Here is a 21,776-nt window from a genome sequence, read left to right as displayed (position 1 = left end):
CTGAAGCGAGCAAACACTTCTGGAAGGTTGAGTGTTTATCGTTTTTTTTTCTCTTACAGTAAGTGTGTTACAGACACTGAGGGATACAGGAAAAATGACCTGTTCCTCTCCAACAAAAAGTCTCTACTGCCTTGTATGAAAAGGATAGCTAGACAAAAATAATGGTCTGCAAAAGATTTTCTGAACTTTTCATGGGTGGCATGAGGCTGCTGACCTGTACTGAGAAGAGCAGAAGATAGTCCACGCTGGCAAATCAGGGCTCCTTTTGCTTCTCCTCCAGAAGCCTGGGAGCTGTCAAACGTTTTATAGTGGCAAGAAGGATAGCAGGGCAACTGGGTTCAAAGGCCTGGCACACGGAGGTTATAGGAAACAACGTAAAAGGCATTCTCATTCCAGTCAGGCTGTTGTTAGTCACCTCATCCTCCGGCCTGGGAGGATTCTCTCCTCTCACTGGCATTAGTATAGGGATGCTATTGATCTGAGCTCCTTGACACTGCTTCAGGTGAATTAAACCAACTGATATTCGAGCTGACTGGCAAACCATTAGCAGCCCCTAAATGAGTAAACATTGAACATGAAACCTATTCAAATGCAAGTTGAGTACCAGTGTTCACACTTAAACTACAACCTTGCCATTGAAAGAGAACCAGACTATGAACTCACAATGGTGCATCACTTGGGTTTTCACAGCAAGGACACTAGGCTGCCACAAAGACATTGCAGTGCTCCCTGATATATTGGGCTGGGCAAACTTGATCAGACTTCAGCCATGCTCCCAGCTCCAGAACAACCTGTTCAAGCGAGACTCACTCGCCCTTGTGATTCACTGCTGAGGTCAGTATGTGTGCTTAATTACGCTCTGAGCATGCACACAAACACACACACAAAACCATCCGTGCCTTCTCTCTCCCCTAATTACACTGTGCTGAGTCCAGCCAACAGGACATGTCATTGATTTCCCCCACTGTCCAAGTGGTTGAAGATGCCTCCAAGTAGGCGGTGTCCACGTAGGAGCTCATCTAATTTCTAGCCCGATTCGCTCACAGTAGAGCAAGGGTCAGCTCTCACCGTTGCACAGAGGCGAGGTGTTGGTTAACCGCAGAGCAGCTACCCCGGGCCTGTGTCTGACTTTCTCTCAGCAGCTCAATAAGAACGCCAATGTCATTGGCACCCTGCAGGAGACAGAAGTGCTAAAATGTACAAGGCCGCATTCATGCAAGACTGAGCCCGGCACAGCTATCCCTGCGGACAGGACACCGTGACATCAACACAATGAGAGTGGGGAGAGGGAAACAGAGGGGCTGAGCAGAGCTTCATTCCTGTTCCATTCAGTGGTTAAAGCTAATCAATGCCACTGCTGTTAAACTGGCAACAGTCAAAGATCCATATCAAAATACTTCACCTGGCCGCTGCTCACAAATCTTTCAGCATTTCCCAGGGGAACACTGCGGCAAGTGTCAGTATGAAAATGCATCACACTCCTATCACAATCTCATAGTGGCATTTATATTAAGAACATCATTGTTGGCATTTTCTATTCATATCATTTGGGATATATGAGGTTCAGTGTTTTCCACCTACAAATATCAAGCTTTTGAACCATGAATGTTATGAATATTAATACATAACATTGTGCATCTCATCATATTTGTCTAATACATTCGGTCAAACATAACACACACAACCGCCAGTCCTCAGAAATGCTTCTTGAGCGGACTGAGTGATTTGCGGTACTGTACGCAAGTAGGATGATTACCACATGACTACAGCGAGTGATGTTCCAGCAGCACATGAAGGGATGGTCCGCTCAGGCAAGTCAATATCAGAGGAGGCTAATTACTCACAGAGACATTAACAGGGTCACATTCTTACATGGCATGCTGTTGCATCATTTTATTTCAGCACTGTAGCAGGCAATAACAAGCCAGAAAACTACAGAATATCACACTCTTAGGAGACAAAATATGTAGTAGTCTCTGGACATTCAATAGGAAAAAAATAAATTAATTAAAACATTCTGGAGCACCTACCAACCCAAAAGCTTAAGTTTGTGATCTGCAGAAAGTCAGAAAACTTGGAATGACAAGAGTAGGCCATATTCCCAGCGCTGGACCCATGGTTATGTGAGGGTACTGAGCAAAAACACTGAAAATTAGAAGAGAGAGGAAAAACGAAAGGCTGTTTAGACAGGGGTATTTTGGTGCCATGTTGTTTGATCCTTGTGGTATTTTGACCAATGCATGTCCCACATTTCATTCAGACCCCAGTGAACTGTGTTCACATGTGATAAAGGAGAATATGTCCCCTTTAAAGCGGTTCAAAGACAAGTCGTGCTATAAAAAGAAATAACCCTCAAATCCTCAGCCTAAAGAGAGAAGAGCTTGATTTGCCTTCAGGTACGACTCAGTGACTTGTTCAAAATGTTGTTTATATGCCATCTGTGTTGATCAATACAGTGCAATGTGTCCTGGGAGACCCAAGACACCAGCAATAAATAACTGCAACAAGTTCTCTCTTCCTGCACAAACTGAATGCATGATTTATCTGATGCTGTCAAGAACTGCAATGTTAAAGATGACTCCACATTAGGAGTGGGCGGTATCCACATTTTTCATACCGCTCAAAATATTATCTCGGTACACGGTATTACCGCGGGGAGGGGGTGCTCTGTAAGGCTGCACTGATATCTATGAGCACAACGTCAAGTGAGTTTAGCTAAACACAGCCCGACAGTGCACACCGACACAAGTGTTGACGATAAAAACCTGTTTCTGAGAGAGTGCAAATTTCAGCAACTTGTGCTGAAGGAACAGAAAAGTTCAAAAATAAGTGAAATAAGACGGTTCTACACTGTTTAGAAGCAAAGCTGGCACTAACGGGCACTTGTGGTTTAGCACATCACAGCACATTTTTCAGCGAATTGAGGCTCAAAACACACAATTTAGAGAATAAAGCCATATACCTGTGAGCAGCATAAGTCAAGTGAAGGATTTCCTCAGAATTGTGTCTGTTTACAGCTTTCTTCCTCTCTCTTTTAATCCAAACTCACTGCTAAATTTACAGCTGTGGTGGGCTACTGGGCTTGTTCTTTTCTCCACCTGTTTTCAGACAGTGACCCCAGCAGTCATTGAGCTCCCACAGCGCCCCCTCCCTGTAGTTCTCTTTTATGCACATGATCGTTTTAGTCCACATTTAAAGACATAACAGAAATTTGACACACCACACACGCGTCAAAAATACCGCCCTCATTTTTAAAAACCGTGGTAGACGATATTATCGTTACACCGCCCAACCCTACTCCATATTCCACGATTACTGCTCCTGTGTGAAAGCTGCCTAGGATATAGTTAAAGAACTCTGTTTGGCCTTCAGAGAACTGCTTTTAGTGCATGTAGGTATCATTGACCTATAATGCAAATGAGAGAGAGAGTGGATTGGAGTGAGTTATTGGAAAGGTAGGGTAATGAATGAAATCTTCAACTCACCAGCTCTCTCACTCGCACACAATCAATGCAGCATGCACAGCGGGACATCTCTTAGCCTATATGCATTCAGTGCGTTTTATGTAGTCAAATGGCCACAATATGCCAGCAGGAAAAGACGAAGTCTGGTGTTACGTGGGTTTGGCTTTTGTCCTGTCAATGATAATGGCCTGGAGACGCACAGGGAAACGGTGGGGTGGCTTGAAAGCGTTCTGGAAGCATTAGCTCGCCTCCAGAGGAAAATTGAGGCTCAAATTAGGAGCAAATGCACGAAAGCCTCACTGGTAAACATGCCATTCGATGACTCAAGGTTTGCACAAAGCCCCCGCAGAAGCAGAACTGAAGACTGATGCTCACACACATGCACACACAGCAGAATAGAAGACTGATGTAGACACAGCAGCAGCAGTAGCAGCAGCAACGGTTTGTTCCTCCTTGCTCCCACAGCTGCAGTTTAAGAGCTACAAGAAAGTCAGACAAGGATTAAGAACATGACAGGAGTTACACAAGTCAAAATTTAAACATTGCAAAATGTCTCACAGGCCTTCTCGAAGCTGATGCAGGGTGGTTATTGAGAAAGACAGTGTGTGTGAACACAGAAGGAAGCATTGTCAGCTAGCAGTGACTGTGTACCCTAGTTCTAGGTGACCTGCTGGGAGACAGAGGGAGAAGTGACACCACAGTCCTCTCCCACCTTCCAGCTTCAATTAGATAATTGACAGGTGCACGCAGAGAATGCAACAATCCATTATCTCCTGCTTTCGGCTTGTCCCCACTTAATTGCAACATGTCTTGGACAGAAGCAGCGAGGAGTATTTGAGTCGCATCTGCTTAGATTCACAGGTTACCTAGCGCCTCACGTTTCTCTCTGACAAAAGGGAGAGTACAAAGATGACAGGGAGGTCTTTTTTTTTTGTAAAACTGCTTAGGATAACTCTGGCTCAGGCTTAGAGAGAATTGTACTGATGAATACTGTGACATGACTTCGCCTTTGAACTCTGAAAGCGCTAAAGTAATGAATCACTGTAACTCCCTAGGAAAATGAAGCTTGTACCATATTCATGCCATACATGCTTCTGTGAATGCTTTAATAAGCTGAGCAGGGAGAAGAAACCAGCTGAACCAAAAAACACTGATGTCATTGCAGCCTTCGGGGCACACTGGTAGTCTCTCGACAGAAAGCAGGAGCCAGCTGCCCCCTACTGGTTATGCATGTAATGTCCTTCGAATACATAACAGGCTTGTAATAAACTTTGCTCAAATACAGGTAAATGAAAGCCCCACAAAAGTCAAGGCACTACAAAAATGTTGCTGGTCTTGAATTATGTTCTTGGATGCAGACAGAACCAAGAGAAGGATATTTCATAAATAAGTAGCAGTATGCTGATATAACACAATGTGTGTCCTTAACTGGGACAGCAAGCTGAAAATGTCCCCATGGTCTGTGCTTGCTGGCATTTATAGGTCATGGGCATGCATGCTTTTAATGATGACAAGTGTGGCGTCCTACACAACCAGGCACAGTAAGGCATTAAAGTGTTGATCACTGAACTTGTTAATTTATCCCAAACTATAAGAAATGAGAAAAAAAGCCACGTCGACCACTGATTACACAAGACAAGTGTCATTGCATCTTTATTTCCACGTTCTGCTTCACTAGCCAACTCGAGGGTTTAATATTCTGCTTTTCCAGCAGTTAAATTTTCACTCAGTCCAGAGCTTATGGGATCCATGCTCTCTTCTCAGCTGGTGATCTGGCTCTTTTCTTGAGGAAGAGTAAGTCAGAAGAGTCTAGTGCAGATGTATGTGCAGAGAGGCCAGCTGGCAGGGAGATGATAGGGTCGCTGCAGTGAGTTTACTAATATTGCCAAACAGCACTGCCATAGGCTGAAAATCAGAGTTAAGCCCATGTCCCTGTTACTGAGAGAGTCCTGAAATACTCGAGATTCAACATAGAATCTTGGCCTGTAAAAGCATGCAAACTTTGGAAAAAAAAAAAAGAAAATAAATACAGAGATTTAAAAACATCTTACAGCATTACTAAAAAAATCTGTTCTTATGTTTATATATATATATATATATATATATATATATATATATATATATATATATATATATATATATATATATATATATATATATATATATATATATATATATATATAAAAACACACACACACACATACATACAGACAAACACACGTACATACAGACACACACACACATATAGAACTGCTGGAAAAGCAGGAGTATACAGCCTGTCACGGCTGGACTGAACATGCTGCTGGGACGACAAAGGCTTAGAGAGGACTGTCCATCTTTCCTGACAGTTTTGTGCAGAGGGTTTCACTTCATAATACTATTTTATTTACATTTCTCTCTTGGGCAGAAGGTGCTGAGAGTGTAGCAGGACAGGTCAGAGGCAGAGCTGAGCATAAGCTGGTAAACTGCTGTCGATTTGAATGGAGCCACAGCACTACTTCTTATCTGAGGAGGTGAAAGGGAAAAAATTCAAACAATATCAAAGTAGAAATCAATTATGCATTTAACACACACATATATATGTGTATATATATATATATATATATATATATATATATATATATATATATATATATATATATATATATATATATATATATATATATATGTGTGTATATATATATATATATATATATACACACACACACACACGTAAATTAATGCTTAGAACCCAATTTATGGGATTTATGAGATATGAATGCTATTTCTAATCGTTTTGCACCGTACCTCTGCCATCCCCCATGTCTGCTGCTGACCCTGCTTGCCTTTGCCGTAACAAACTGTAATACCTGCTCTCTACCTCCTGAAAAAAATTAGAGTTAGTGTCAACATATTTCCATTTTTTTCCTGTCAACTAAGGTGGAGTTGCTGAGGGTATAGACAGACCTTGAGGTGGTTAAGGTTGGCCTGGAGGGTGCGAAGATGTGTAAGGACCTGCCGGCTGAGGTGGCACATGCTTTCCACAGAGGCAGAAGAGAACCTGAGGCTGATGCCAGAGTCAGCAGCACAGCCACGGGACAAACCCAAAGCCATTCCCCCAACCTGCACATCATCGTCAGTGCTGCTCTCCCTGGAGCCACCATAGCCCTCCAGCACCAGATAACCTGCTGTGACACGCAGACACACACACACACATATATAAATATATATAAATAAATAAAAAACACCACACATGAAAACTCAAAGGCTGACTGTGACTATTTACCAATCCCCAACAGCATCATTCGGAAGAGAACGCGTCCTAGCAATTTTAACATGGTCCATTCTGAGGCAATAGAGGGGTAAATGCTGTAGAATGATTTAGATTTTTTTAAATATGCTTTTGCAATGTGTTTACAATAGTAGATCATATAGGAAAAAAATTACTTTTTATTTGACAGAACCATATCAATTATTCAGCATTTTAGAATAAGAAGAAAATTATGTAAATCAGGAACTACTGTCAAAAGCCTATAACCACACTTCATACACGTTTAGAACTATGTAAAGTGTATTATGAGGCAGGTGAAAAGTAAATGTGAAGTAAAGCCCCGGTCGCACCAGTCATTCAGATTTGAGACAAAATGTATTATAAATAGACTGACTCCACACAGAGCCTAAGCTGTAGGCTATGCAAAAGTCCTACGCCATTGTGAGTGTTTTTGTGTGTGTTAGTGTGGAGGTCTCTCAGCAATTACATTGCCACTGTTACAAAATTACACTAGGATTGAATCTGAAACACCTTTCCCTACGCTATGTAGTAAATATGTAGTGGTGGAGCAGTATTAGTTTTATACATGTGCATATATAGGGAGTAGGGTGCCAATTGGAACACAGCAGAGTTTACATGAGATGCCACAAAAAAAAAAAAAACACAAATCAGGCATCTCTGGCAGTCAACTTGATGCTGTGTGCAGTCTCTGTAGTGTGGAAAAAGAGTTCATATTTGTCGATTTCTTCCATTCAGCTTGAACCATGTTCTTCTGACTATGGACCAATCACATCCCTGCATCGATGCACTGCCTACAGTGTAGGTTCAATGTAGAAGCATAGGTTGGGCTTAATGTGTGTCCCATAGTGTGTGTTCTAACAGCTCCATTATAATGTGTCGTGTTGAACCCCAGCAATAGCCCCACTTCTCAGCAGGCATTATACCACTTCCCTTTCCAAAATGAAAAACTGTTTCAATTCTCTGAAGTAGTTTGCGTGTGTGAATCACAGACAGAACCCACATTTAAGCATTTTATTTGAGATTGCCTACCACACAGGCACAGTTTGAGGTACCTGTGTTTAGATTCAAGCAGACAATCTCTAACGTTGGTTAACATACCTTGGTTAATTGCTTTTTCACTGAAAGGTTCACAGAAGCTATGGTGCTAATTCAGTTCTACTGCTACAGTTTCTTTAAAAAAAAAAAAATACATAAACTAATTCCAGTAACACCTACTCACCATAATCTTCTGACCCCTCGTAGAAGCCAGTGTCACCTGAAGCAGTATCCTGTGTCCTACAGGTTGTGCGTCCTGAGCTGTGCTCCACGGATGTGCGCAGAGACGTGGTCCTGAGGAGACGGACCCCATGTGAGCGGCCCAGCCGCTCCCCTTCATCCTGAGCCATCAACTGGGTCACCAACACCTGCTTCAGGGCAGCCACTGAGAGACCACAGAGAAAAAACAAATACAAACCTATACATCTTTACAGTAAGTTACAGCAAAGCACTTTCCTATTCCCATTCTCCTGCCCCCGAGCACTCAACATCTTCAGTCTGAAGTTGGTACTTTGCTCTAAGTCCCTCTGGATGTGTGCTTGCACTGTCTCAACAATATTTTGTTGTGCAGGATGTGCAGTATTTTGCATTATTCATTAAAAACAATATGTATGGGAGTGTGCCACTCACAGGTTTTCAGGGCCTCCTCAGCTCTGCAGGAAGAGGATAAGGAGTCTGTATCACGGCCATCTAACAGCTCAGAATCCAGATCAGAGCCTTCTTCCTGGCCACCATCCTGACCCTTCTCAGGACTAGATGTAGGTCTGGAGCTACGGAGGGCAACAGATGTCCTGCCATTGTGTTTCTCTGAGAACACAAGTCAGAAGCACACTGTCTGAGAATAGGAGAAGCTCAGATTAGAACCATCAATATGAAATATGACGTTTGCCATTACCCGAGGCCTGCATGCTGCTAGAAGACATTCGCTCTGCGCCTTTAGTGAGTTTACCAACATCCATGTTGTCTCTTTCCCCACTTAAAAAACAAAATAAAAATAAATATATATGTCTGACCAATCCTTTATTATTAACTTTCAGTGAGCAGGATGATATGAGACTTACGCAGACTGCGGCAGTGGAATGATACTGTGGGGTTTAGCCTTCATCACTTCTGCTCGTTGGGTGATCTGCCTCTGCCAGCTAAGGTAGAGAAGAGGAAGATTAGTAGACTCTCCAACAATTAATCAGGATATTGTCAGGTTAGCATCAGGAACGAGATTCTTAATATCATTGGTAAAACCAGCTGAGAGGATGCCTGCAGGCTTTCCTTAGGATCTCACCATGAACACCCACAGATATGGTGCAACAGATTACAAAATTAATTTATTCTAAAAGTGATCTTTTAAAACAACAAGGTCAAGTGAAAATGTAACCATTTGCATCCATCACATGCTGTGGGCGTGTTTTCTATTTATATTTATTATCCATGTTTTTTCCTCATTTTCCTTATCCATAGTTTTGTATGGTTTCAAATGTCATTTTACAGTTTGTTTTTTATTTGTACCCTGGCTACAAATCAATTTTCAATAAATGAATGAAGGTGAGGAGTGGGGAATGAAAAATTGAGATACAGATACAAAGAAGACAGAAAGAAAAAGGAGGGAGAAGTGCTAAAGTGGAGAAATAGTAGTGCCAGCACTTACGTTCTCTGTTCAGATACCGTCTGGGCCATCAGCTCATAGATCTGGGCCCCATTGTCCGACATGGAGAGCACAAAGAAGGACCTGTTATCTGTTTGTGGAAAGAAGTGTTAGCTGGTACCACTTCGCACTTAGGTGCTGGGTAAAAGTGCAAGTGTTTTCCTCCAGAATAAATTCTAGTCTAAAAGACTATGTCTGCAGATCTCTCTGAACATCAAAAGCTAATGCTAACTCCTTACTCTTACTTTTTTTTTTTATTATACGTAATGTCACTTTCTGATAAAGAATTTCCCTTTCTGCACTGAAAAATGTATTAGTTGTACTTGGTCATTTTAACTATAAATTAAACAAATAAATGGGAAGATCCTTAACAGGGTATGTTGTATGTGTGTGTGTGTATGTGTGCGAGAGAGAATCACCTGTGGCCACAGATCGGACCAGTACAGTGCTGAGTTTGATGACAGGACTGAAAATATGCTGGGTGTCGACAGTGCCTGCCCGGTTCTTGCTGTGGCATTTCAAAATTAATTTATCATCTTGCTTTTGCAGCAGCACCAAGATGTCCTCCAGGAGAAGAGTGCATAACTCTAAAATATAAATCCAAACATCACATCACTTCTGCAATAACTATTACTGTACATCATAATAATTAGTTTGTATAATAACGTCTAAGAGTGACCTACCAACAGTCTTGTCTTTGTTCAACTTCCAGGTCAGCGGACCTTCATGGACAAGCTTCCTCTTTGTTAGATCCAGATTCTGATATGCAGAAGAGATTAGATAAAGTTTGATTAGATTGTGGGGATTAAACAATTAGGAAATTGTAGCATGCGCACCACTCCAATGCACAGTATGGTAAATAATTAAAAACACTCATTAAGCCTTTAAGCCCTTCATTAAACATTATCATGGAGCAGTGCAACAATACATATTTCAGTTACGATTCAAGCTTGAGTTGTAGTATAGCTAACCTTAAATTCAGAGATGAGAGAATTCTCACTCTGCTTCAGAGAGGAGAGGTCCAGGCGTCTCTGGTAGTCCTCTAGGCGCTGAATAATACATATCACCACAAAAATAAGAGATTTTACCAGTGACAGATCAGATATATCCAGCGCAGAGAAAATATGTCATTGCATCACCTTATGATACGGCCATGAAAAATACATGGAATTTAAAAATAAGTTCAACAAAGAAAACAAAAACAAGAATAAATTTGCAGAATTTTACAGATTCTTGCACAAAGGAAAGGTCTGGACTGCATTTGAATGGTTTCTCCTCAGGGAGAAGTCAATGAATTCGTAAAAAAAAAAAAAAAAATAGTTGATGCAAGAAGAGAAGCCTAGTCTCATCTTGAATGATAAGATTGGAAACAACAGGGATTCTCATCTCAGGGTTAATCTGATGTTACAAACTGAGCACATCTTTGGGTATATACTTTTTGTGTATAAGGGGAGAATGGCAGCTCAGACAGACCGAATTGCTTACCTGTGCATTCTCTGACTCTTTTACTGCCTGGTTAACATGGTTAAGGATTTTCCGACAGCAATCAGCCGCCTTCCTCACCTTGTCTTTCTCCTCAACGTCATCTGTAGGCAAATGTGCGCATGCGCCCACACACACACAAGATAGATATGGTGTTCAAGAAGAAACAAGCCAGCCAAATGGCTCATATTTCCCTTGTGCACGAACAGATTGCTACAACAGAGTCCACTCTGAAGCTAAGACAAATAAGAAGGCATTAGCACCCCTTAATTGCAGGATATCTTTTATGTTCATTTAGGTCCTCTCAGAATGTCAAGTGAGCCAAGATTAATCAAGCAGGGCCAAATGCTCCACAGCACACATTCCCAAAACATGTATCAAGCATTCTCTGAAAATTGTGAAAATGATAATCTCTATTTAAGTAGGAGTCCAGCTGTAATTTGGTAACGACTGGCTAATGTCCAATGCTGGCCCACTGAATAAGCCTTCATTACTGTGAGCTGGGGTGGAAATGGCTGAGCTTGTGCAGACTCCCGAATGGGCCAGGAAAGGTCGAGAGCGTCCTCTGGCAGCCCTTGCTGAGGCTGCCACAGTGGGACACGTAGGCAGAACAGCATAGAAGAGGGGCATTGGAAGGACAGACCACCAGTGATGTTGAATTCACTACCCTAATACCTATACCAGGAACACTGGGCATTAAAACTGCAAATGAGATGATGAATGGGAACAAGTATGAGGGAAAGAGATTACAGTATATCTGATAAAACAGGTGAAAGTGTGAGTGAACCCTAGAGTGCTTTTCTCCCTGTTATGGTACTGAAATCAGCTTCCTAAACAAATTTCTGAAACAATATTTTTCATTAAATATTTGTGACATTGCTGATGTCACAAACATAAATAAATAAATACCACAGTTAGTTCCAAACCTGCAAAGTGATCGTCTAAGAGATGCTCCAGAAGTGCCAATATTACACAATAATGGAACTCTGAGTGAAGGTCGTCAGGTATCGCTCCGCAAAATACATCTTACCTAGCAACGATGCCAGCTTTTACAAGACAGCTGTGCCTGGACTTTTTCACCCAACAGCGATGTGGTTCTTTTCGCACACATTAGTTTGAACAGAGTAAAGAATTATGGCGCAGTGGACCATTATCTGCTTTCTTATTTGTAAACAAAAGAAAATCTGAAATAAATAAAAAGTAATTGGCTATGTCTATGTGATTTCTGTGATTGTATTTAATTTGATTCGAGGCACGTCTTGTTTTCTCTGCGGCTCTGGTTCACCAGCTCAGCAGCACGGCTCTGGAGTGATACTCCAATATACTCACTTTTAACTTAAACAGACAGAACTTGCCATCGTTTGGTGTATGATATCACTACGATCTGAATCCGCAGTAAACAGTGGTAAAACCATGACGTTTTATTGACTTAATGCATTATCCTAGCTTCTATCCTGATTTGGACAGAGGGCAGCTCTGAATAACGCAGCTTTGTTTCCCAGTAAAATTGGTGTGAACACGGACCGGCTCGCTGGACAGAACCAAATTTCAGAAATTTCCAACATCGCACAAGTTAAAGATCCAGAGTTCGCTGAAAAGAGCAAAAAGGAACATGTGACGGAATGGAATTATTTTACCTTGCGGAAGGTTGATAAAAAACAAATAATTTTTGAGGTCTCATCTTAAAACCTAGTAATAAACGGCGATAATCAACAGCGGTATAATTGCAATAATACACTCGAGGTTCATGCAATAACATGAGATATTGGCACTGGTGTACTGATCTTCGGCCTATGACCGCAACACACCAGTGCCAATACCTTATGTTATAGCTCTCCCTCATGTATTATTGCGTAAATGAACAGCAAACTTTCAATACTGCATTTGTAGCTCAATAATAAATAATGCAGACGCATTTTTAAATGATGATAAACAAAAGTTAGTTATTAGCTGCTGCGAAGTAGAAACTTACTGTGCACTTACACAGAACGTTTTATGTCAATGTTATTCTCAGTTTAGTTTTTTGGTTAATGCCCCAATTTAACTTTTTCTACAAATATATAACCCTTCTATGACTCATGTATCATTTGATGTTAAAAAGCTGTCGTGTGTGTGTGTGGTGTTTAAGAAGCTGCACATTTTGAGTGTAGCAATCTAAGTGTTTTCATCTTAGAACAAGGATGAGTGGCTGTATATTAGTGTACATAAGATAAAAAGAGATATAGGATTTTTGTATATCGTTTTTGTCCAGTATGGGAAAAGGAAAAAAATAAATAAATAAATAAAAAGACATGAACATGAACCCAGCAACAACAGAATGGAGCAACAGAAATGCTCCACAATTACACTGCCATCCACTGAAAGTTAAGGTTGTTTCCTTCTTCTGCAAAGTTACTAGTTTTGAGATGCATGTTTTTCTTTGGACAGACAATAATGTTGCTTGGGTGGGTGTAAAGGTAATAGCTGCAGGTACCAGTGTATTTGGCGATGTTCTCTAGCAGCAGTGGGTACTTGGTGAGCCTCTGCATTTCAGCTGGAATGATGTCCTTCAACTGAAGCCTCCGACATAACCGATTACTCTCCGCCTCCTGCAGACAAAACACACAATGGCACTCAGGACAGTGCATGCTAATGGACGACAAAACCCCACGCCGACCAATGTCACACCTCCTGCTCTGCCGAGCGCCCCTGCATCTCATAATGTAACTTAAATGTTCATTTTGTCCTTCACTCAAGGAGGACTCTTCTCCAGGTATGCCTCAGTGATGTCTCTGCATTGGTATAGTTGGCAAAAGATCAAAACAGCCTGGTAGAAGACGCATGTAAAACAGCATAAGCAAAACTATCTTCGTGACTGAATATCCTCAATAGTGATACAACTCTCAGCACTTTCCCAGGCAAAAGGCGCTTAAATGGCAGAAACATTAAACTATGAAAGCACTAACTCATCATACATGTCAAAAAGCTCAGTGTGTACTATAAAGAGGAAGAGTTTTCTCTATAAAGATGACATTTTAGACATAAATATTGTACATAGAGTATTATGCTCAACTTACTGCAGTGCACCAATTTCATGTAAAACTAATAATGCTGAAGAATATGTTTTCCATATACCGTATAGATGAATAGATTCACATGGTGATCTACAATTTCTTGTTCCACTGGAAGCTGGATCCCCAGAATCTATGGGATGGAACTGGAAGTTGGCTTAGAGATGCATTTCCTCACCTGTATGAAGGAGGTGAAACGCTGGTCCTTCTTCTGACGGCTCTTGATTAGCTCCAGAGCAAAGGGCTGGTTGCTACAGAAGGTGCCCACTGCCCGCTTCATCTTTTCCTCCTCTCTTCCACTAAACTGGAAGAGAAAAGCAACCCAGGCAGAAAAGAGAAAAGAGTGTTTGAATGTAAATGTTCGAAAATGATTAATTCACAAACCATGTTCCATTATATAAATGTTTGATTTGTTTATTTATCTTGAAACTATATTTAGTCCAAAGAAAATATTTCCAATGTTTTCACTTACCAATGTATCTGTATTTTGTAAACATAAATTTTGAATTTGACACATACAACACACTCTAAAAACATAAAATAAAAAAGAGGCAAAATAAGCATGAAAAAGATATGAAATATTAAATTTCCACTGATTTCAAGCATTCTGTTATAATCGGATGAAAATAAAGGTTATAAAAATGCATCCATCAAAATCTCAGTCTATAAAAACAAAGATTGATTATTGCTCACAACTTTGCTGTACAACCTGCTCCATAATAATGGTAATATTGTCTTATTTCTGTGTTTTGGATCACTTAAGGTGTAAATGTTTCCAAATTCTGGAGACAGTTAGCTGTATTACCTTAAGTGCTACAAATGTAAATAACTTGAGTTTCTGTGGTAATTCAAAGAGTGAAAAAAAAAGAACTTAATTCTAAAATTTAAACTTCAGCCAAGTACAAACAAGTCGTTTTTGTTCCTCAAATATACCGCTCAAAAGACACAAAGCTTCTGATTGTAAACAAACAACAGGGAAACTGAGCTTCCCCACAATGTAAAACATCCCCTTTAAGCAAGATTGTAAGTTTCTATTCTTTCTCTGTCCTTAGTTTCTAAATAATTTAAAAGTTAGTGATTTAACAACATGAAAAACATGCCTCAACTTCTTGTGAACATTTTGCAGGCATTAATTGCTACATTTGTCTACCTTTATAAAATTAATAAAATAATAAATAAATAAATAAATAATCAAGTTGGTCTTAAATTTTACAAATTTTTTTTTAAATATAATAATAAATAGGATTTATAAATAAGTATTTAAATAAGCCAAGAAAAACTGAAATAACCAGTCTTTTAAGGAAGCTCATCCTAATCAGTAGCCTTTTTCTCCAGTTCTGTTTTGTTTTCATTCTCTCATATACTGCTTGATAACTTTAAAACTGTCAGAATTCCACTTACCCAAGACAACAAATCATCCCCAATTTGGTCAACGACAGATGATTCATTTCTCTTGCGCATGGCTGCCATCTGTTCCGATATTGTCACTGAAATTCAGAACAGAAGGTTTTATGGGACTATTAGTCTGAGTTGGTATGAAGATGTGCAACACCATGGGCATAGCAAGCAGGCATACCATGGAGCTGGATGATCTCCTCCAGGTTGGTAAAGATAGTTTTGATGTCAGCAGGGGGCAGTATATTCTCTCGGGTGAGTTTTTGGTAGAAGACGTTATCCAGGACTTTCAGCATTCGTACATGTGCCCGTTCTGTGTAGAACAGCTCTGTAGAAATTGTTTCAAGAAGTCAGCAAACTATTTCTTAACCAAAAACTGTGTAGTTTTAGAGAAAACTTCATATATGCCCTATGAACTCAACATAGATTTGGAACTGTCAATATAACTACACACTGATCTAGCAATCTAGGAGTGTGAATAGATGTTCTACAAAAATATATATTCAATTAAAAATTCAAAGATTCTGACCCTGGTTCTGATCCACACAACTGAAAAAATATAGATAAAAGTTTTTTCTTCTACAATTTCACAACAACCCACTCTTAAAACTTTTTTTTATTTCAACTGAATTATGCAGAATTTTAGAAAAATCTGTGAAATTACTGCCAAACAAATCGCTGCTGAATCCTTGAGATTCTTTTTTAGCGATTACTTAATACAAAGAAATTTAATCGCACACTGAGAACATGAAAATTTGCAAAGCCTTTCAAAACTGTTCTCTTGAAAAATCATCATATCCTAACATGCTGTTTTGAGAAGCTACCGTTAATGACTTCCTGTCTCTTGATCTCGACAGGAGTAAGTCCAGCCAGAACCTCACGCCCCACCAGCTGCTGCCAGTTCTGAGGATCCACATCAGAGTAAATGCCACCACCGCCATCATCCTCACTCAGAACCTCCTCCAACCTGAGAAATAAAGAAGTGGAAGATATAAAGGCAGAGAGAATGAGAAGAAAAGAGGCAGAATGACAGATGATAATGAATCCCAGACCATGAACTAATTAGATTTTGTTTATTGAGTATTTGACAGGCGCTGCAGGGGTGAAAGATGAAAGACTGAAATAGAGTAGAAAAGTGCAGGCATCAGTCAGTACCTCCTGTTCAGCTTGGGCGTGCCCACATCCAGGAGTCTACAAAACAGTATAGATCTATTCATTCCTCTCACACACACAGACTCGTGGATATTTATATATATTTCACACACACCATCATGCAGTGCTTTCTGTAAGAAACGTAGTAGTGAAGGCTATATTTTAGTGCAGTACAATATGAGATAGCAAATGCATAGTGGCATTATATTCACTTCACATAGACATGACTGAGCAAAGTTTTTTAATGCAGAGCTGTATCTGGTCTGTGTACCTGTCTCCATCTCTCTCCTCTTCCAGCTGATCAAGGCTGTATGGGATGTAGTCACAAGGAGGGTAAGCACCATCCATGCTCTCTCCACCCTGCACACCTTCAGACACTCGTGGAACTATGGAGGATGGGCTCCCACCTACAGAACAAACAAACCAAGCACTCTCAAAAGGGGTATTAAGCACAGAACAGCTATGCAGTCATTCTGTACATCATACTCAACCTGATAATTCAGTATGATAAATAAGTACATTTTGAGAGTGTTTTACAGTACTAACACCCCACCGTTTCAGCTGAATGTCCTTAAGGTTATAAACTAAATATTACAAAACCAGTCACAGAAGCGATGACTAAATAATTATTAAGTAACAAGTAGGAAACTGACTTTTAATTTATGGATCAACATGCCACCATAATACTGCATATTATTAGCCTAATATTTAATCATTTGCAAATTGCTACATCATCTTTTATTAAAAGAATTGGCTTTGCTTGAATTTGTTCAAATATTTTTTGCCCCAGCTGGAGTTCAGTAACATGAATGAAAGTACACAGCAAGAATGAGAATTATGATGTGCCTGACAATCTGCAGTTAGATATGCAGTTTTTACCATAGTCTGTGTCTCGGAAGGCTGTGTCCATGGCAGTAATGTAGGGGACATTGCAGGGTGTTGCAGAAACGAAGGCGGGGTTCTGGGTAAGATCAGATCCCTCACTCGACTGGCTGCCACGCAAACGCACAGTATCTACGGGCTCACACGTCCCCATTAGTGGCTGGGACAGCTGTTTCTGAGGCCTCTGCTTGCCACCATCCACAGAGCGCCCTGCTGCTTAGAAACATCCACAACATAAAGAACATATATGTAAATTGTTCTTTTAGATGGAGAACAGGGACTCCTAGCTGTGATTCTCAAGTACCTTTTTCCTGTATATTTTAGTAATTTCAGTGTTTAACAGATCTGAGTCCAATTCACAAATCCTACCAACTGTGCAGTGGAAATATATTTAAATCTGCAGGATGGGCATACTTCAGAAGTAGTTTGAAGCCACTGGTGAAGAAGATATTATTGCCTCAAATCAGAAGGCCTCAATTACAGGTTAGAAGCAAAACAGCATGTTAGACATGTTACATAATGCTAGTAAATTGTTTGTTTCTAAGAGAAAATCGAAGCATCATGAGGATTACCGAAAGGTGAATCAATACGACTGGGCCGGCGTGGTGGTCCCAGAATGTTAAACCGAGGCTTCTTTACTTTCTCCTCTGGCTCCTTCTCCAGCTTACTGTTCTTCTGCACAAATCAAGGGAAAAATTAATGAATCTTTTAGCAATCACCATGAAACCAAAGAGGGGAAAAAAGACACCTTCAGCAAAGAAGGGTGAAATGAAAACATACCTTTATCTTGGGGAGAAAATTGATGCGCACACGTTTGGACTCCAGGTTGCGCTGCTCCTTGCTCCTCACACCAAGGTGCTTCATGTAGGTGAAGATCACATACTGTATAGTGGTGCTGAATGGATTCAGAATAGCCCTTTTTAGAACACACTCTGTTTCTTCTTACTAGTCATTGACTCAGAGAGGCCCAGCCTGGCAAACCCTGCAGAATCTGAGGCTTGCTGATGTGGATTTTCCTCATTTAGCCTGCGCACGCTGCTAGCTTCAAGCCTGTTGAGCATTGCAGGCTCCATGTGGCCACCTCCTTCTGTTACACAACACTGCTGTCTTACTGTGCCTTCTGCCATATGTCACAATCTCGCTCTCTGCTCCTCTCTCTTGCCCTGCACATGTCCTGTACATTCATAAATCATATAGACTATGGTGGAGCCAGATGGCATCTCAAATATGTTTGCCTAGATTGTTCTAAATGAGCAGGCAGATATGCATGAAGACGGGCTCTCATCGAGCTGTTCCGTAAGTTGTGATTTGCGTAATGCCTGTGTTTTGCACTAAGCTAAAATGTAAGTAACCACCTTTCACTTGACTTCAAAGTTACATTAATAATCATTATGGTTTATTAGCTTGGCTAGCTGTAAAGTTAAACCACAAATTAATTAGTGCTTGTGCAGGAGAGAACTGAAAAAGGGTATCCTCACCACTTTTCTTCGTCTATGGCTTGTGAAGTCAGCCTGTTAAACAACACAGATAAGTAAGAATGATGAGTAGTTTAAACCAGGATATTTACACTTGGGCTATTGCCAGTCAATATTATCTGTAACTGCTTATCAAGTTCAGGGTTACGGTGGGTCCAGAGCATACCTGGAATCATTGGACGCAAGGCAGGAACACACCCTGGAGGGGGCGCCAGTCCTTCACAGGGCAACACACACACACTCACACCTACGGACACTTTTGAGTCACCAATCCACCTACCAACGTGTGTTTTTGGACTGTGGGAGGAAACCGGAGCACCCGGAGGAAACCCACGCAGTCACAGGGAGAACACACCAAATCCTCACAGACAGTCACCTGGAGCGGGAATCGAACCCACAACCTCCATGTCCCTGGAGCTTTGTGACTGCAACACTAGCTGCTGGGCCACCGTGCCGCCAGTCAATACAGCAGTAATATATTAATTCAAATTAATATAATACGTTCATTTTCAGAATACAACAGGCATAACAAAATTTGTCAATTATTCATGCTTGAACTCTTGGCCTCTTAAGTCAGCAAGGCACAATCTTGAACAGTTGTGCTGTGAGAGCCACCATTAAATCTCTTTTTTAATGAAACATGCAGTTGAGCAGGGTTTAAATAATGGAAATTATTTATATACATTCAATTATAATTAATTAAGACAAATTATGAACAGGAATTAGTTATTACACCAAGCCCATTCAATCAGTTATGAATTAACCCATGAGTTAAAAAAAAAAAAACCCTTAAGAGCAACTTTCAAAGCTAGTTAAAATAAAGCAGCAGTTTTATTATTGCACACTGGTTTTTAACTGCTTTAACTGTGCTTTATAAATGAATAAAATATTTACTATAAATAAACAAATGTAAAGGAGTAAAAGATCAAATTTTAAATCATGAGTTTTCACTCATATTATGAACTTCATCAATGAACACATGGATTTTATTTCCCTGCTTAATGTACAAACTTTCCCTTTTAACACATTAGATGACATAATCCTAAGCTATTACAGATGATGGTTACAACCCTGCTGTGATATCATTTTGTCATATCGCCCACCCCTTTTCTGTGGAAGAGAGTGAAATGACTCTTACAGGATATCGTCAATTTTGGAGAGTATGGTCTCAGCACAGCATCGCTCCCTCTCCAGGACAGTGCTGTCTCCAACCTGTTCAGAGTCCAGAAGGGCCAGTTCCCCATCAGCCAGAGTTAGCCCCATACTGCGCTTCTGTCTAAATAATCACATGCATCACAATATGAGGTGTTTCTATTACTGAAAAAGCAATGGTAAGCAAATGGTAATATCAGCACTCCCACCTGAAGTCCTCCAGGATCCTCTGGACTTCAGGAACAAGTGTTTCCTGCATTGTCTGAACAAACTGTCTGTGCAAGTCCTCAGGAATCAGTTCTGGCCTTCGTCGCTCTATGGACAGCACAGACTCACAGAGTCAAAACACAGTGTACACTCAACATTTGGTCTCCTTTAGGGAGCACATGTCCCATGCTTCCAACTCACATGGCATGCAAGAGCAGTCTGAATGAGTAAGCACTTCATAGGCTAATACAGTAATTACGTGTACAGAAAGACCCAGTGCAATTACCACTCCTCCACAGAGTGCTGAGAAATTATTATTTAGACTTCAGTTTTAAGGAAAACACAACTGCACATCATCTGAATGCATAATAGTAAATGCTGCAGGGTAGAGAACAATCTATTGGTGACAATAGATGCTTCTAAAACTTATTACAAAGTAGTAACAGATGACTTGAAAACAACAAATTACATCTTCAGTTTACAGTGGTTATTATTCAACGTTGTAGTCTCAATGTAAACTTACCAAGCTCAGAAGAAATGGATTCGGGCACAGCTACTTTTAAGATCTGTAAGACAAGAAAACAAATTTCACATTAACCAGGACAAGGGTTTGTATTTATTAATAACTTGTTCTTATTATTATTTATCTGCACACTCATGAGCCAACCAGCCAAAAACAATCAAAGAAGAGGTGTGCCAAATCTCAAATCATTCATTAGCAGTGAGCTTCTGTTATATGAGTCAAGGAAAACTAATTATCATAGCACACAGAAGCACACAATCACTCATAGTGCGTTTGAATGGATTTGGCAGACAGCTATAAAAGTTTTAATGGTTTGTCTGAAACCAAACAGATTGTTTATGTCAAGGTTTGATCTGAGTTGTCACACAGACTTTGGTTGGTTTAGCTACTACAGGATTAAAAACTTGGTCCTCGGGTCAAAATGCCCTTACAATATTCTCAAAATTATTTAAAACGGTCAAGGAAATTGAAAGCTCTATAAAGTGGATAAATATGTGTCTTTATCTGTTGAGATAAATGCCAGATTTATGAGAATCAAATAAATGTCAGATTTGGTAGGCATACATACACTTCAAAACACTAAAGTTACACACTCAAGTGACAGCATACAAGCTGCGATGAGGACAAACAAGAACAGAGGTTAAAATGGAGTTCTACTCACAGCTGCTCTGTCAATGAAAAAGGTGAGAAAGTCCAGGAAGATGCGGCGTGTTTCTTTGGAGTTGGTTTGCTTGTATAGGTCAATGTAAAGGTAGCAAAGCTGAAAAAAAGGACTTAAATGAGACACAAATAAATGTTTATGTTTACATAATTTTCCTTTAATGTCTGCAAAATGTTAAATGCCACTGTGTTAAACAAGCTAGCAAGGCATAAAACCCAGCTAACTTCATTTATGTTGTCACTGTTGGTTTCTCTGTTATGGGAGGTTCATACCACAGGAGCAGGGTCAAACTGAGTGACCACGTGGTGTAGGAATGCTGCCAGATGAGCAGGCCGAGACTTAAGCAGTTCCATACTCTGGAAGTAGCTACACTGGCCATTAACCTAGC

At 40.3% G+C, this 21,776-nt stretch overlaps 1 protein-coding gene across 9 annotated transcripts in view; it reads right to left on the bottom strand.

The window, feature by feature from the left end:
- Window positions 1-5,094: 5,094 nt before the first annotated feature.
- arhgef12a (Rho guanine nucleotide exchange factor (GEF) 12a) overlaps window positions 5,095-21,776 on the bottom strand; it is a 50,222-nt gene continuing 33,540 nt past the window's right edge. For 4 of the 9 annotated variants that reach the window (XM_066662848.1, XM_066662874.1, XM_066662896.1 and 1 more), the window contains 28 exons: window positions 21,661-21,771; window positions 21,389-21,487; window positions 20,728-20,770; window positions 20,207-20,312; window positions 19,984-20,121; window positions 18,849-18,881; window positions 18,151-18,265; window positions 17,943-18,045; window positions 17,368-17,586; window positions 16,760-16,895; window positions 16,492-16,527; window positions 16,161-16,303; window positions 15,518-15,664; window positions 15,343-15,428; window positions 14,120-14,245; window positions 13,365-13,479; window positions 10,895-10,995; window positions 10,381-10,458; window positions 10,093-10,168; window positions 9,829-9,996; window positions 9,413-9,500; window positions 8,832-8,909; window positions 8,666-8,745; window positions 8,401-8,577; window positions 7,955-8,155; window positions 6,411-6,631; window positions 6,252-6,327; window positions 5,657-5,969 (listed from right to left, as the gene is read on the bottom strand). In XM_066662848.1, the coding sequence (XP_066518945.1) occupies window positions 5,959-5,969; window positions 6,252-6,327; window positions 6,411-6,631; window positions 7,955-8,155; window positions 8,401-8,577; window positions 8,666-8,745; window positions 8,832-8,909; window positions 9,413-9,500; window positions 9,829-9,996; window positions 10,093-10,168; window positions 10,381-10,458; window positions 10,895-10,995; window positions 13,365-13,479; window positions 14,120-14,245; window positions 15,343-15,428; window positions 15,518-15,664; window positions 16,161-16,303; window positions 16,492-16,527; window positions 16,760-16,895; window positions 17,368-17,586; window positions 17,943-18,045; window positions 18,151-18,265; window positions 18,849-18,881; window positions 19,984-20,121; window positions 20,207-20,312; window positions 20,728-20,770; window positions 21,389-21,487; window positions 21,661-21,771 (3,111 nt within the window). In that variant the 3' untranslated portion in view covers window positions 5,657-5,958. Of the gene's footprint in view, window positions 5,465-5,656; window positions 5,970-6,251; window positions 6,328-6,410; window positions 6,632-7,954; window positions 8,156-8,400; window positions 8,578-8,665; window positions 8,746-8,831; window positions 8,910-9,412; window positions 9,501-9,828; window positions 9,997-10,092; window positions 10,169-10,380; window positions 10,459-10,894; window positions 10,996-13,364; window positions 13,480-14,119; window positions 14,246-15,342; window positions 15,429-15,517; window positions 15,665-16,160; window positions 16,304-16,491; window positions 16,528-16,759; window positions 16,896-17,367; window positions 17,587-17,942; window positions 18,046-18,150; window positions 18,266-18,848; window positions 18,882-19,983; window positions 20,122-20,206; window positions 20,313-20,727; window positions 20,771-21,388; window positions 21,488-21,660; window positions 21,772-21,776 lie in introns of those variants that run through there. The other 5 variants (XR_010801787.1, XR_010801791.1, XM_066662883.1 and 2 more) reach the window with 5 other exon arrangements.

Source organism: Hoplias malabaricus, chromosome 1, assembly GCF_029633855.1.
Source record: "Hoplias malabaricus isolate fHopMal1 chromosome 1, fHopMal1.hap1, whole genome shotgun sequence".
In the NCBI taxonomy this organism is placed as follows: domain Eukaryota; kingdom Metazoa; phylum Chordata; class Actinopteri; order Characiformes; family Erythrinidae; genus Hoplias; species Hoplias malabaricus.
The sequence above is the reverse complement of the archived record's forward strand: the minus strand, read 5'-3'. Positions and strand labels throughout refer to the sequence as shown.